This window comes from Acanthopagrus latus, chromosome 8 (assembly GCF_904848185.1).
Source record: "Acanthopagrus latus isolate v.2019 chromosome 8, fAcaLat1.1, whole genome shotgun sequence".
Classification (NCBI taxonomy): domain Eukaryota; kingdom Metazoa; phylum Chordata; class Actinopteri; order Spariformes; family Sparidae; genus Acanthopagrus; species Acanthopagrus latus.
The window spans coordinates 20,551,929-20,565,284 of record NC_051046.1 but is presented as its reverse complement, the minus strand read 5'-3'; the positions used below and the strand labels follow the sequence as shown (position 1 = coordinate 20,565,284).

Here is a 13,356-nt window from a genome sequence, read left to right as displayed (position 1 = left end):
CTACTTTTAGTCCTTTGTGCAACCTTTATGTGGCCATGTTGTTTTGCAGAGACTGTAATTATGACTGATGTTTAGAAGTGGTCTTCGCTGATGGATAAAAGGGAGTGAATAAGGCAAGCTGACAGATGCTCAGAAGTGACAGGAAGTACCTAGCCAGGCCGAGACGAGCCCTTTGTCCGCCGCTGAGGGTCACCCCTCCTTCAACGAGGGGCGTCTTGTCTTTCTCAGGAAGCAAGGCGAAGTCCTAGAGAGGAAAACAAGGGGTCATCAGTTCAAGTACATCATCATCACCTTAAAAAACTTGGCAAGATGGACAGTCTAACAGCTGAGAGGTTGACGAAAAAGCTAATTATCAATATAAATATTTTATGTCTCTGATCACCTCTGCTTTCCTTTTTACCCTCTTGTTATTTCTTTAATTTCTTTTCTTTTATTTCTCTTGTGTGAGGTTCTCATCTTGTCAACCTTATTCATTTTTTTACTCTTTAATGATCTAAGTCTATTTGATTCTGGTTCTCTCTTATGTGATGTCGACGTCCTGTATTGCTGCAGAGTTTCACACTTGTTGTTGTGTCAACCTAAAAGAGACTCTTGTCTGCCCCAGAAAATGGCTTAAAGGTCCCTTGTCATGTTTCATTCAAGGTGTTGTTTGTGCAAATATTTTGTGTCAAGATGATCTTTGCAATCTAGTGACTTTCCAATTCATTTTGGGAAAGGAAACGCAACTGCTTTTGCATGGAAACACACCAGAAGCCACTGGAAACAGTACAAAATGTTGGCACCATACATTCAGCAGTAAATTGAGTTTTGTTTATGTTTTCATAAATTACATAAATAGACAACTGTTTCTCTATAGACAGTTGCTGTTTCAAGCACCTTTGTCATGTGATTCTAAGTCTTAGTTTACTGATTTGCAAAAAAAAGTGCATTTATTCTGCAGTTTAATGAAACTGTAGCCTTAAAATAGCACATTTTGCCAATGTAAAATGCAACAAAGTATGTCCAAACACCAAAGCACAGTCCTATAAATGACTTTTACCTGACAAGTATTTTATGTTAACGTAGTCACAGATTTATTTTCAAATTCAAACCACACAAAAAGCACAAACCACAGATTAGATGACCACATGAAGGATGTCACAGGTCCACACCAATGAGGATGAAGTGACAGCACACGTTTATCATCATTAAAACTTCCTACCTTTTTAACGGCAGCTTCCGCTGTCCTGACAAGAGTGCATAGGGAATCAAGTTAACATGTTGTTTAACAGCTTGTAAAATAAGGCAGCATAGTAAAAACACATGTTGTGTGTCTCGCTGTGAACAAAAAGTGCCTGCTGGGTCAGCAGCAAGGGGCTGAAGGAGGCTACAGATGACTTTACAGTGGGAGGACCACCCACAGCAGTCTGTCTGGTGCTTCAGGGCGCAACAATAGTGAGGAATTACAGGCACAAGCCCACTAAATGCCTCGTCTCTGTCTGGAGAAATCAGCTCCAGTTGTCACTCCTGTCTGACAGGGTTACCTTGGGGATTTTTCCTAAAGTTGAAAATCCTGTGAGCACTTTCTATCCTCATGTTAAGTCATCTCTACCTTCTTGAAGTGATTGCTAAGACAGAGCAACGACGATTAGTGTTAAGAATCTGTATCTTTAGAAGCCACTGGTAACCTCTGAATGCTTTTTTTTTTTTACTTCAAAATTACTTCTGTATCAACATATGATTATATATGAAACATGGCTTGTACTTCTTCTAATACTTCTCACTTAGTCATCAAATCCACATTACTGATGATTCTTTCTTGAAAGTCTCAGAGACATCTGGTCAAAAATACCCTAATATTAGATTTCGTCACCCTACACTGGTATAGAGCTTTTACTGGTAAACATCTTATTTACTAGTGACTAAAAATGTAATTGTAACTTATATCAGCCGATTAAGAAGCTTTTTAAGAGGCATAATTTGTGATCACATCAACAAATCAGTTGCTCAAACACAAACAAAACCAAACACTCAAGATTGATTGACAGGTGTTACATGAATACTGTAAACATTGCAATTTAAGATGTGAATATTTAAAGTCAGTATCATTTTAGGAAACAAAAAATTCAAAGAATTGCTCTTTGGATCAAAAATGTACGTACTGCGGTGCCAGCAATCACTTAACATGGTGAGTTACCACAAATGACACTTTCGAACGATGCATCAGCCTCAACATCATGTGAAGATGAGCTGTTTGTTAACAGTCTGTATTTTTTCAGGCAACACTTCAGAGGAGTCTCCTCAACACTTCCTGTCATTCTCATCATTTCCATACAGTATACAGCAGAACCACTTTTATTGTTTCAGTTTCAGTGATGCCAGCATTTGACACCTCCCCTTGAAGGCAATATGGAGACCGTTTTTTACAGTAAATGGAGATGTCAGTATTGCATGCCGGCTTTGTTTGCTGTGACAACATGATGTGTTTTTGTCAAAACCACTGAGGTGCTGTCACTGCCACAGGAGATGGGGTGTGGTAGTAAATAAATATGATGGTGTCACCTGCTGCAAGAGGTGCTGCATTGATTTCAGTATAAATAATCCAAACAAGTGTATCAAATATGTAAACCTTAAATAAATGTCATAGATTTCTCAGTACAAACTTGTACATCCCTGATTCAAGGAATTTGATCTTTAGTATTTAAATAGTTTTTTTAGTTCAAATATATATTTGACAGTCCATTACTTATTGTATCCATTACCATAGTGTACTATATTTTACTATACTTCATATTCCAAAGATTGTTTACAATAATAATAATTTGATGTCCCATCTGCAACAGCCACAGATACTGGATTTTTTCTGTAATTTGTCAGAGCATTTGATTTGTTGTCGGGATGTCAGGAAATGCTTCTAAGATAACTTACCAACCCAAGGTTTAGTATTGATTCACAGACCTAACAAGCACATGGGACTGACACTGGGTCTATAAAACTGCTCGTCTGTGTTAAAATTTCTGTCACTGGGAACCAATAAGCTCATATTCCATCCCAGTGACATAACTACAGATTTCCATGGCAACAGAGGAGACATTATTCTGCTGAGGGGCCGTCACTCAACACTGAGGCTTATGAGAGTGCGAGTGTGTGTGGTTGTGGATCACTGTGAAGAGGCAGAGAATGTGCAAGTACGTCTGTCTTTGTGTGTGTGAGGGACATAATGGAGTAAATGTGGAGAGGGGAAACCTGAAACTACTTGACGCCTCGCAGAGGCTCCAAACAGACAACTGAGCAGGAGCATCAGCCCAACGAAAGAGAGAAGCTGGCAGAGATGAATTTACCAGAGAAAAGTTATTTGTAACTAAATAAATATTCTAATAGCGATATATAAGTGTTAAAATCTTTCACAGATTTAAAGTGACTTTGAATTTGTGTAGATGTAATGTAGGCGCTAAACATACCTCCAAAGAAGGGAGACAAAAAGTTGATAAAGTTTGATAAAGTGAAGCTACCTCCTCCAGCTGGCAGGCCTTGATGACTGAGGTGTAGCGGTACTCGTCGTAGGTCAGGCCAAACAGGATGTTGTCTTGAATCGTCCCCGGCATGATCCATGAGGTCTGAGACGAGAAAGAGATGCGACCACTGTGTCTGATTTTACCCTCTGATGGCACCAACTCCCCCAGGATCATCATGAGCAGGGAACTCTGGAGGGAATGGTTAAAAATGTTGTTGTACCATATTTGTGACATTTGACAGTAGACTGCTTCTCCAACACAAGAAGATTTGGCATTTTCTCTAGAAACACTGACGTCTTTGAAGTACCTTTCCTGAGCCAGTGGATCCAGCCACCGCCAGCATCTTTCCCTTCTCCAGGTACAGGCTGATGTTTTTGAGGACAGGTGTGACGTAGAGGTTAGTGAAGAAGAGGCCAGCGTCACCGTTCATGTGTCCGTTTGCCTTGTTCTCCTGCCTGATCTTTTCAAACAGCTCACCAATGCCCTGCAAAAGAGTTCAACATTACAGTCTACACTTAATGAACAGCACAGATTATATAAAACACATTATTCATATCAAGCCATTCTTCCAAGTTGCTGGAGTAACAGGTAGATTGAAACAAACTATTTGCCTGTGAATACCATGTTTATCAAATATTCACTCTTGACCTTTAATACAGATTTAACATGATTGCTACAATAGCACTCCAGATTTTTCTTTTTGGAAAAAAAAGTTTTAACTATACTAAAATTTATTTTTTATCACATAAAGGGTTCATGCATCTTTTCAAGATAAAGTTCAAGCAAATTCAAGCCATGTAAAATAGAATATGCTCCCGGGAAATCAATCCATGATCCCTTTAGTGGTCCCGACCCCCAGGTTTACATTACACTATAAAATTCTTCAAAACACTGTATAATATTATGCTTTAGTATACATTGTTCTGTGTGTGACTGTGTGCATGGTATGAACCTGATTAGTGTTTTCCATTTAGTTAGGACTGAGTGAGTGTGTCCATCATGCTGTGCTTTCAGAAAGTGACACCAGGCCAAACGACTGTGAGAAACAAGAGATTCTCCAAAGTCTCACAATGGCCTTATTTCACCTCATCTGTCACTGCCTCTGTAAAGATTAATGGCTGACACATCTCAGTGTTAGAAAAGGGGAACTCTGCTTGACTCGCCGGCTTAATCATTGACCCCTTGTGACATTTTATGGGTCACCGTTTCTCTTATGCTGGGACTTGCGGCGGTTTGTATACGTTTGTCTGTGCGATTCTCATTCTAATGAGCTGACGTACATGCTGTCAGCAGTAAAGAAAGGCAACACCCCTCCCATTCATCTGCGAATGGCACATTCCAGGAAGAGGAGAAGGCAAGAGGAGAATCTGGGAATTAGGTGATGAACACAACCCTGAATCTCAAAGGGAGATTCAGAGTGTTCCCAGCAAAGGCAAAGTTTGGTGACGACACTGAGATAATTAATTATGCAAAGTAATGGAAAAAAACACAGTTGGATGTTGGTTTTCTCACGGTGTCGGGTGGTCAATGAATCACACCTGTTAGACTTAGTTTACAGCCTCTGCCTATAGATAAGATTATACAACCCTCTCTCCCTGTGATGGTGAGGAGTTGCTTATTATACCTGCGCTGCATGGTGATTTTAGGGGTTGTGGGAACTTTAGATTCTTTGCTCTCCTACAGTAAATGTACTGTAGCCTGACTGATGCTGGAATATTTGGGGTCAACACCTATACTGACATTTGAGAGTCAGATAAGGCTTCAGAACAGTCTTCTATTTTTATTACCATCAAACCAAACTGAGATTTACAATAATGGAGATGTCAGTGTTTTTATTTTTAGTGTTCAGTGCATTTAGGTAACATTGTTCTCACTTGATGGAGAAAATGCAACAGCAAACATACATGATTTTGTATAAATGTTGAGTTAAAGTTATTTGTCTCATTATTTTTTTGACACACATATACGAACAAACCTCGTCCCAGGATGCAGACACGTTGACCAGCTCCAGTTCAGTGGTGGTCAGGTTGTACTCCAGAACTCTGTATTCTTCCTTCATCAGGAATTCCTGGAGAAAATGAGCAAAAGGAGGTACATCAGCATTAAACATACATTTATTATGCTCAGTTCTGTCACAGGCTGTGAAGAACACCTAAAGTGGAATTTTTAGACAGAATATTTTGATAAAATTTCTCATAGCCCTATCCCCCCTCCTCTCCAACTCTGACTCACCTCTATTTTCTTGATCAGTGCCAGTGTGTCGTACCACATCTGGATGGATCCCGGCAACTGGCGAGTCAGCGTCATTCTCAGCACCATGCAGTAGGATGCCGTGGTGAAAATACGACGAAGGATGATGCCTTTACTGAGAGCATGCGGCACAATGGCAGACACGATGACCAAGATGGCAGAAAAGAAGTACGAGGCGCTGTAGAAGTAACGCAGAGAACCAATCTTCCTCGTCAGTGTCATCTCTTCCCTGAGGAGGGAAAGGAAGTGTGAACAAAATTTCTTTTTCAGTTTTTCAGAAGAAATTTCTGCTTGCATTTAGTCGGCAGGGGAAGTTTCATAAACATGGTAGCACCGATATCATTGTTAGAAAGCAACCAACAGCCAAAAGGAATGTTGGTTAGTAGCATGTCAGCGTTTCCTGACGCTTTTATCAGGTAAATGTGAAGCCTTGGAGGCTCGGTGTTAGTTCAGATACTTATCAACATATTTCTGCACCATGACACCAAAACTCTTTCTCATACGTTTATTGTAATTGTCAATTGTGATTCTGGCTCCTGCATCCACCAGCGAAGCCAGCGCGATTCTCCCGATTGACCATGTTTTAACATCTCTCTCTTAACTACAGCACCAGGTTGATACCATTTCTACTGTTCATTCAAAGTACAGTCTCCTTCTCTTCTCTTTTTTCCTTCTCAGTTCAGTTTATTACAGTACTTCTATGACACCATGAATATGCATAATGTGTATAAAAGATACTTAAAAAATGGCTGAGTGAGATTAGGAGTATACTGCATGTGAACTTACATACAACTACAGTGATGCTGCTGTCCACTTCAACACTAGTGTTGAAGGACAAAAACAGTTATATTAAGCCCACTTATAACAAACCTTCAAATGCTATAACACTTTCTTTTCATCTATTTTTGAAATAACCAACAGATATATTGTTGTCGTCAGCCATGAAGCAAACATAAGTAAACTAAGGTAAACTTTGGAATTAAAAGAATAGAAAATAGCCTTAGGAAATGTTTCTTCTGTGATAGAGTTGCTGTGTGTTTTAGTATCTTACTGCCGGATGTTTTTGATGATGGTCTCCATCACCTCTTCCCAGCCATACGCCTTCACTGAGTGAATGTTCTCCACAATCTCTGAAGTGAGAGCCAGGCGGCGGTTGATCATTCCTCCTCGCTTCACCCTGTTTGCAGGACACAGTTTTACCATTACCACCTTAAAGCAGCATCATAGATTTAGGTTTCTGTATCACAAACAGACACATTTAACATATTTAAATTCAATTTAATCGGAACTGAAAGTTAATTTTGACACCCCTAGCTTATATAAACTATATAAAGTGAGTGGATGTGTGGTAATTTCCTCACCGATGTGGTCCCATCTTCTGCGTGAGCCACGCCTGGATGATACCCAGGAGAGTCAGAGCAGCCAACGCACAAAAGCCATTCACCTCGATCAGCTCCCATATCAGACCCACACACAGTATACACTGCAGGGGAGTGATCCATACAAAGTGGGCCAGACCTAAACTCTGGGATAAACATACATAGAGAAGACAGAAATATACATAGGGTAACTAGAGAGGTTAAAGGTCTCACATACCAATACCACAAAGACTCCAAATGGTTTTTAGTAATATATAATCACTACTACAGTCTTGAAAGCTGGATTTATAAAGTAAGCAAAGGACAGCAGTCAGCTTAGATCAACATCAGAGAAAATAAAGTAAGTCATGTGCCTCAAAGATAAACACTTAACTATGCTGGCATCAAACAGAAACTGTGTATTTAATCATATTTATGTGAAAACATGACTGGAACATATTGAGCATACTGGTAGACACAACAGTAAGTTATGCTTTGCAAGGCAATCACATGAATACTCGCACCTTCATGTGATGTGTGTATTATGCTACATCAATTGCAATAGTTTCTATGGAAAAATTGTTAAAATTAAGATTTAGAAAATGTTTTTTTTTCTTACCAACAGAACAATTTAGAACTGCAGGGAATCTAAACTGACTGATGAGTGAGGATGTGATATTAAAAGCATCGTACATGTTTTGAGTATTACTTCCAGCAATGAACCGTTCCTGTGGTAAAAGCAATGCCATGTCAACCACTGTAGCACATTGGTGTCCACACAATGAGATACATCTTAATTTACCTCCGTGAGGTCATGTGCAGGGCTCACCACAGGGAACTTTAGCAGGATTTCTTACTGAGTTGTGTTGTGTTGTTATGTTGATAATGTTTTGCAGTAGTTATTTTTGGGTAAAACCCCCCATGGAAGCATAACAGCAACCGGAGAAATAGTCATGAAGACAAAAAGTATCAAACAAACTTTGGAGGAATCCACTTTCATCCAGTCAGCACTGTGCTGATGAACCTAAGCTGCACAGTAGGTGAGAATCTCACAGCTCCCTTTCATCCACTCAGCTACAAGGCAATCAACCAGTCATTATAAGAAGACAGTGGTACGTTGGGCTTAAGCCACATCCAAGCCAGGTGATAATTGTCTCAAAGCAGGTTGCAGGGTGTTTTCACATTCAACGCCTCAGTGAGACCCGAGGCAAGACTGCGTTCAGTCCACACACACATGCACGCACACACTTGCTTATCCTCCAGCTTTGTTGGCTTGCATTCAGAAATGTGTTTTTTCCACACCAAATCACAATTACAGAAGACTGTTTGGATACACAAACCTAATTGTATTTGTATATGTCTGTGTATTGTTCTAGGTCAATTGTCTTCTACTTATCACTTAGTATGAAGGTGCTGGCTCATAAAACAGACTCACTGAAGTCAGGGAGGGTGTGAGCTGTCAGTTCTCTTTTCTCTTATCCTTCCTGTGGAGACAAAAACTTTCTCCCAGCTACTGGAGTGGAAAACTACTGGACTGTTCCTTTGACTTACAGTGACTTGACGTTTGTACCCAAGCAATGGGATGCGATTCACACCCAACAGTCTGTTTCAAAGGTTTTATGCTTGAAAACTTCTTATTAAAGCTGTATTTCCTGTAAATCTCATATCTCCATCAACTACACTGGTGTACAACATCTTTATTAGCGTCATTTCACCATTAGCAGGAGAGTAGAGTTTATACATCAAAATAAAAAAAATGTAAAATGAAAGAAAAACCTGAAAATCTATATGTAATTTTAGAAAAAGCTTGAGTTTTCTCACCTCATCCAGCTTGTTGAGGTGGGCTGACATCAGACTGACCAGCTGACCAGTGCTGATCTTGTCCAAGACCCGGCTGGACAGCTTCAGGGTCTGAAAACGTCAAAGGTCAGGGGTCAGTTAAAGCACAAATGGAGAAAGTTAATTGGTTGAGAGGACCACGCTTTGACACCAGGCTGCCACGCCTCTGCAGGATCTCCACATATGAGAGGCAAACATTCAGTAATGCATGCTAAACAAGTTGAAAGCATTAAGCTAATCATTCTGTCTTATCTTAACAATAGAAGAAAACTGTCATACTATCTTATCAGCTGGGTTGAGTTGTTTTGTACCAACAACTGGATGTTACAGCAGGGACTTCAAGTATCAAGTGTTCAATTCAGGTGTAATCAGAGGAAAAGGCCACAGTGTTTTCAGAGACTTTACATGTGACCTCCACAACATTTCTTAGGAAAACATTGTACAAAACAGTGCAAATATATTGCCTGAGAATAACATTGGCTTGTAATAGGGAGGATCGTGCCCCTGAAATTCGCACTCTGTACCCCAAATGTCTGTTCTTGCACTGTGTAACTTGGGTGAAAGGGTACAATCTCCAGCAAAAGTAGACAGCACTACATCACATACCACCAACTATGTTGGTGAAACTTGATCATATTTTATGTAGAAAATGTTTTCAGGTTTTCTATTTGGCAGCTCTGTCTCAAATCGCAGTGAGTTGAGTGTTCTCGGACTGGGCTCGGAGCTCAGAGAACTGAGGGGACTGCAGGTGATTACAGTGGTTTCGCAGGGGGCAACAGACAGAAAGAAGATGCTGACATGAGATGCTAAGAAGAGAAAAAGACGGTGACTGTAAGGTTGGACGACTGCCTTAATCTGTGAGGGCAGATTTGGGTTTTAGACTAATAAAGAGTCTCAGTTCTTTAAATACACCCTTTGCTCGTCTTACCTTCTTGTATATGAGACTGAAAAGAGCGATGCGGATTTGCATGCCCAGGTGATGCAGGCCAAAGATGGCAGGTTGCAGCAGGAGGAAGCGGGCAGTGAATAGGAGGCAGAGACCCAGAGCCAGGAAGTATCCCTGACTCCGCTCAGGAGCGTGGAATGGGTCAAAGGAGGCGATGATGCGACCCAGAAGCTGAGGCTGCACTGTCTTGGAAGCCTCCTACAACAAATGATGAGAAAACAATAAGATAAGCAATGAACGGATTTGATCTACTTTTTTTATGTTTTCTTTCCAGATCCACATCTGGTTCAGGACATGTCCAGCTAAGCATAATGGCTGATATACTGTAAGAGTACATCAATGTTGCCATTTTGCATTTGTTTGTAACATACCTAACATTCTGCTAAATATCTGGGAGCATCAAACAACCACACACTTCTTTGGCCTCTACTGAGAACCTTCCCTAAAGCGTTCCTGTTTTTTTCCCCACACAACCTCTTTAACATCTAACAGGCATTCTTGTCGTCATGGCAACCACCTCCAACTGCACTAACTGACGTAATGGCTGCTGTCACCACCTTCCCATAAGTCCAGGACAGTGAGATGGGTTTGCGACACTGTGGTGCGACATGCTTGTGATGTTTGTGTGCGTCATGGCAGTGTGGCTCTACAGTCCCTCACCTCTCCAGCACTGTAAACACTATTAACAGCTACCACATACAGTGAAACAGCAGCGTGTGATTGGTGGGAACTGTGGGTCAGTGTTGTTATGACCTGAAACTGTGTTTATCAAATACTACAGGTGTTTTTTAATTAGACATTCGTGAACATTAAATGTGAGCATTTTTAATGTGAAGAACTGATAGTTAATCGATGGTGACTATGTTGACCACAGTTTCATTTTTACCGAGATAAATCTCAGGCAGCATTCTTACAATGGAATAATAAACTTTCTGAGCAATAATGTAAGGAAGAAATCTGTTAAATACTAAACATTTTCTAATTTCACTCTGACAAATGACATGAATTGCTGACTATTATTGTTTTGTGACTGTACATCTAATGCTTTTAGACAGAAATTCAGGCTCTGGTAAGTCATTATGATTCTCAGTATTTCTTTAATTTATTTTTTAAATAATGATAAGATTAGTAAAGAAGCGTAGTACCTACCTAATTTCCCTTCTGGATTAATAAAGTTATCTATCCAGCCATTTTTCCATCTAACATCTATCTAGTATCAAGGGGGTTGCTGGCTGCACTGTTAAACAAGTATCACTGCTGATGGAAATCTATCTGACCTGACTTCACAACAGTTTGTGGTGGATTACATGTATTTATCCCTTTTTAATTGGTGTGTGAATGGTGTTGTGACACGAATAATTAGACCTTAGACCCATTTCTCTTGGTTGCATATGCAAGCCTGTGGACAGTTTGTTTAAGTTGTTCAATGCCTCTGGACTTTGGAGAGCAACGGTATCTTACATTACTTTAGAAATGCAGTTTTCCTAACATAATGTTACAACCAGCTTCAAGCACAGCACAGAGGATCCACAGAGCTCCCATAAAATTTGACTTTGTTCCTCAAGGTCTGACGTATAATCTGATTTTTCCTGGAAGCTACAGAGACATGAGACCCAATGAAATACACCTTGAGTAAACTTACAATTTCTCTGGATTTGTCATTTTTAGACATTTTAATGCAGAAAAGTTACGATACCTTTAAAAGGGAAACATGTTCCGGGACATGATTGCTTAAATGATACAGATCTATAATCTATGTCTAACCCATGTTATCAGTTCAAATTTAAACTTAATTTCTTGCTTTGGGCTACAATTTAAATAAACCCAACATCACATTGAACAGAGCATATGACTCTTGAGTTTAGATCTACAACTCAATGATCATGGCAGAGTTTAACACCACACTTCCTAGGTCGAGATATGCCAAATCTGCTTCCTCCAGAGGTGACAGACCGACAGACTCACCCCGAGGTAGAGGAGGATACCAAAGAAGGCAAAAGGGCCGAGGAAGCAGCGGGCCAGCGCTCTCAGCAGCCTGGGCTGGTTCTTGGCTGACACCACCTCTCTGTCCCATTCTCTGCAGGAAGGACAGAGTTACAACACAGTTAAACGGCAGTGCAAGCAGGGTGGGAGAAAAACACATCCACCAGACAAATGCCAGCAAAGTTTGGCTGTGGCTTTTCTATTTGTCTACTACTACTCTGGCAACAAAACAGCAGTCCAGTTTCTAAGAGTCCTTTCTTAACTTTGCTGGTGATTCGGTCACAGAAGGAGAAGCTGTGCATTTATTTACAAACACACAAAAACATGGGACATAAACCTCTTGTTAGTTTATTTCTCTACTGATCTGAAGATGTATCAGCGATCAGTATTGCAATTGTATTAGGGCATTTACGGCAAAACTGTGCTTTATTAGACCTTTTTGTCTATGCTGAACCTTACATTGGTGATGTGTAGTTTTTCCTAGGCATACTGTTGAATATTGCCTACTGTAACTATAAACTTGGTGTCCTTGCTACCACTCTGTTGGATTAACTTCCCACAGCTGCCCTGGCAAACAGTTTCAGCTACAGTAAGTAGCTGCATTGTTCTCGGAGGGTCATTTATAACCAGGGTGATTTAGTTGACAAGTTCACAGAGATTGATGGAAGAACAAGTGGATGAACAAACATAAAGGAAGGAGGGGAGACCAATAGGATGAAAAGCATATAAACAGAGTTAGAGGTCAGAGAATTAAGGTGTTTACCTGTCACAGATATTAATATCCTGAAGCAGAACAACAATGGGCTCTACCAAGCAGAAACAAGCAGAAATACTGCCAGTGATTTGTGCATCCTTGAACAGAGGTGATTATTGATCAGTCCAAACAAAAGGGATTAAAAGCAGACTTCCGCAAAACCTTGTGTAATACTGTTGACATAATATTGGTTTCTTAATGGTTAGAAAATTAAGCTTGCAACATGATGCTCGTGGGTTTGAACGTGATGGATCATTAAGACACACAGAGAAGCTCCAGTCCTTCCATATGTCAACATACAGGAGAGGTGAATCCTGGAAAGTCTAAATTACCCGTGTGAAGATTTAAAATATTGAGGAAATGCTCAGGGTGTACCCATCATTTGCCCATGACCCTAAACAGTAAGGATAGCATAAAATTGATTATGACTAATTGATTGATTGATTGATCTATTTCATTCTCACCACTCCACTGACTAGCACATCCTGTACAGAGATCTTTGAATAACCCCTGGGTCAGATTTGGGTAAATCTGCAAAATTCTTTGCATTCTTAAAATGCTCCAATTGTAATCCACTTTTTCCATTTCTTTCCTTATGATTCTGTATAGCTTGGTATATACGCAATACCATCAGCTGAAGTCATTTTCATGCGGGAAAAAGCTCAGTGAACAGAACTGATCTGATGGGGTGATGAAGGAGCGGAGGGTACACAGTATGCTGTAATAGAAGGT

The 13,356-nt window shown here is 40.2% G+C and overlaps 1 protein-coding gene across 2 annotated transcripts in view; it reads right to left on the bottom strand.

Annotated features, from left to right (window-relative positions):
* Positions 1 to 13,356, bottom strand: part of cftr (CF transmembrane conductance regulator) — a 34,081-nt gene that overhangs the window by 17,296 nt on the left and 3,429 nt on the right. Inside the window, exons 3-12 of one of the 2 annotated variants that reach the window (XM_037107225.1) lie at positions 11,853 to 11,964; positions 9,870 to 10,085; positions 8,924 to 9,013; positions 7,106 to 7,269; positions 6,796 to 6,921; positions 5,727 to 5,973; positions 5,470 to 5,562; positions 3,802 to 3,978; positions 3,492 to 3,683; positions 150 to 244 (exon numbers count right to left, since the gene is read on the bottom strand). In XM_037107225.1, the coding sequence (XP_036963120.1) occupies positions 150 to 244; positions 3,492 to 3,683; positions 3,802 to 3,978; positions 5,470 to 5,562; positions 5,727 to 5,973; positions 6,796 to 6,921; positions 7,106 to 7,269; positions 8,924 to 9,013; positions 9,870 to 10,085; positions 11,853 to 11,964 (1,512 nt within the window). Of the gene's footprint in view, positions 1 to 149; positions 245 to 3,491; positions 3,684 to 3,801; positions 3,979 to 5,469; positions 5,563 to 5,726; positions 5,974 to 6,795; positions 6,922 to 7,105; positions 7,270 to 8,923; positions 9,014 to 9,869; positions 10,086 to 10,258; positions 10,361 to 11,852; positions 11,965 to 13,356 lie in introns of those variants that run through there. The other variant, XM_037107226.1, reaches the window with a different exon arrangement.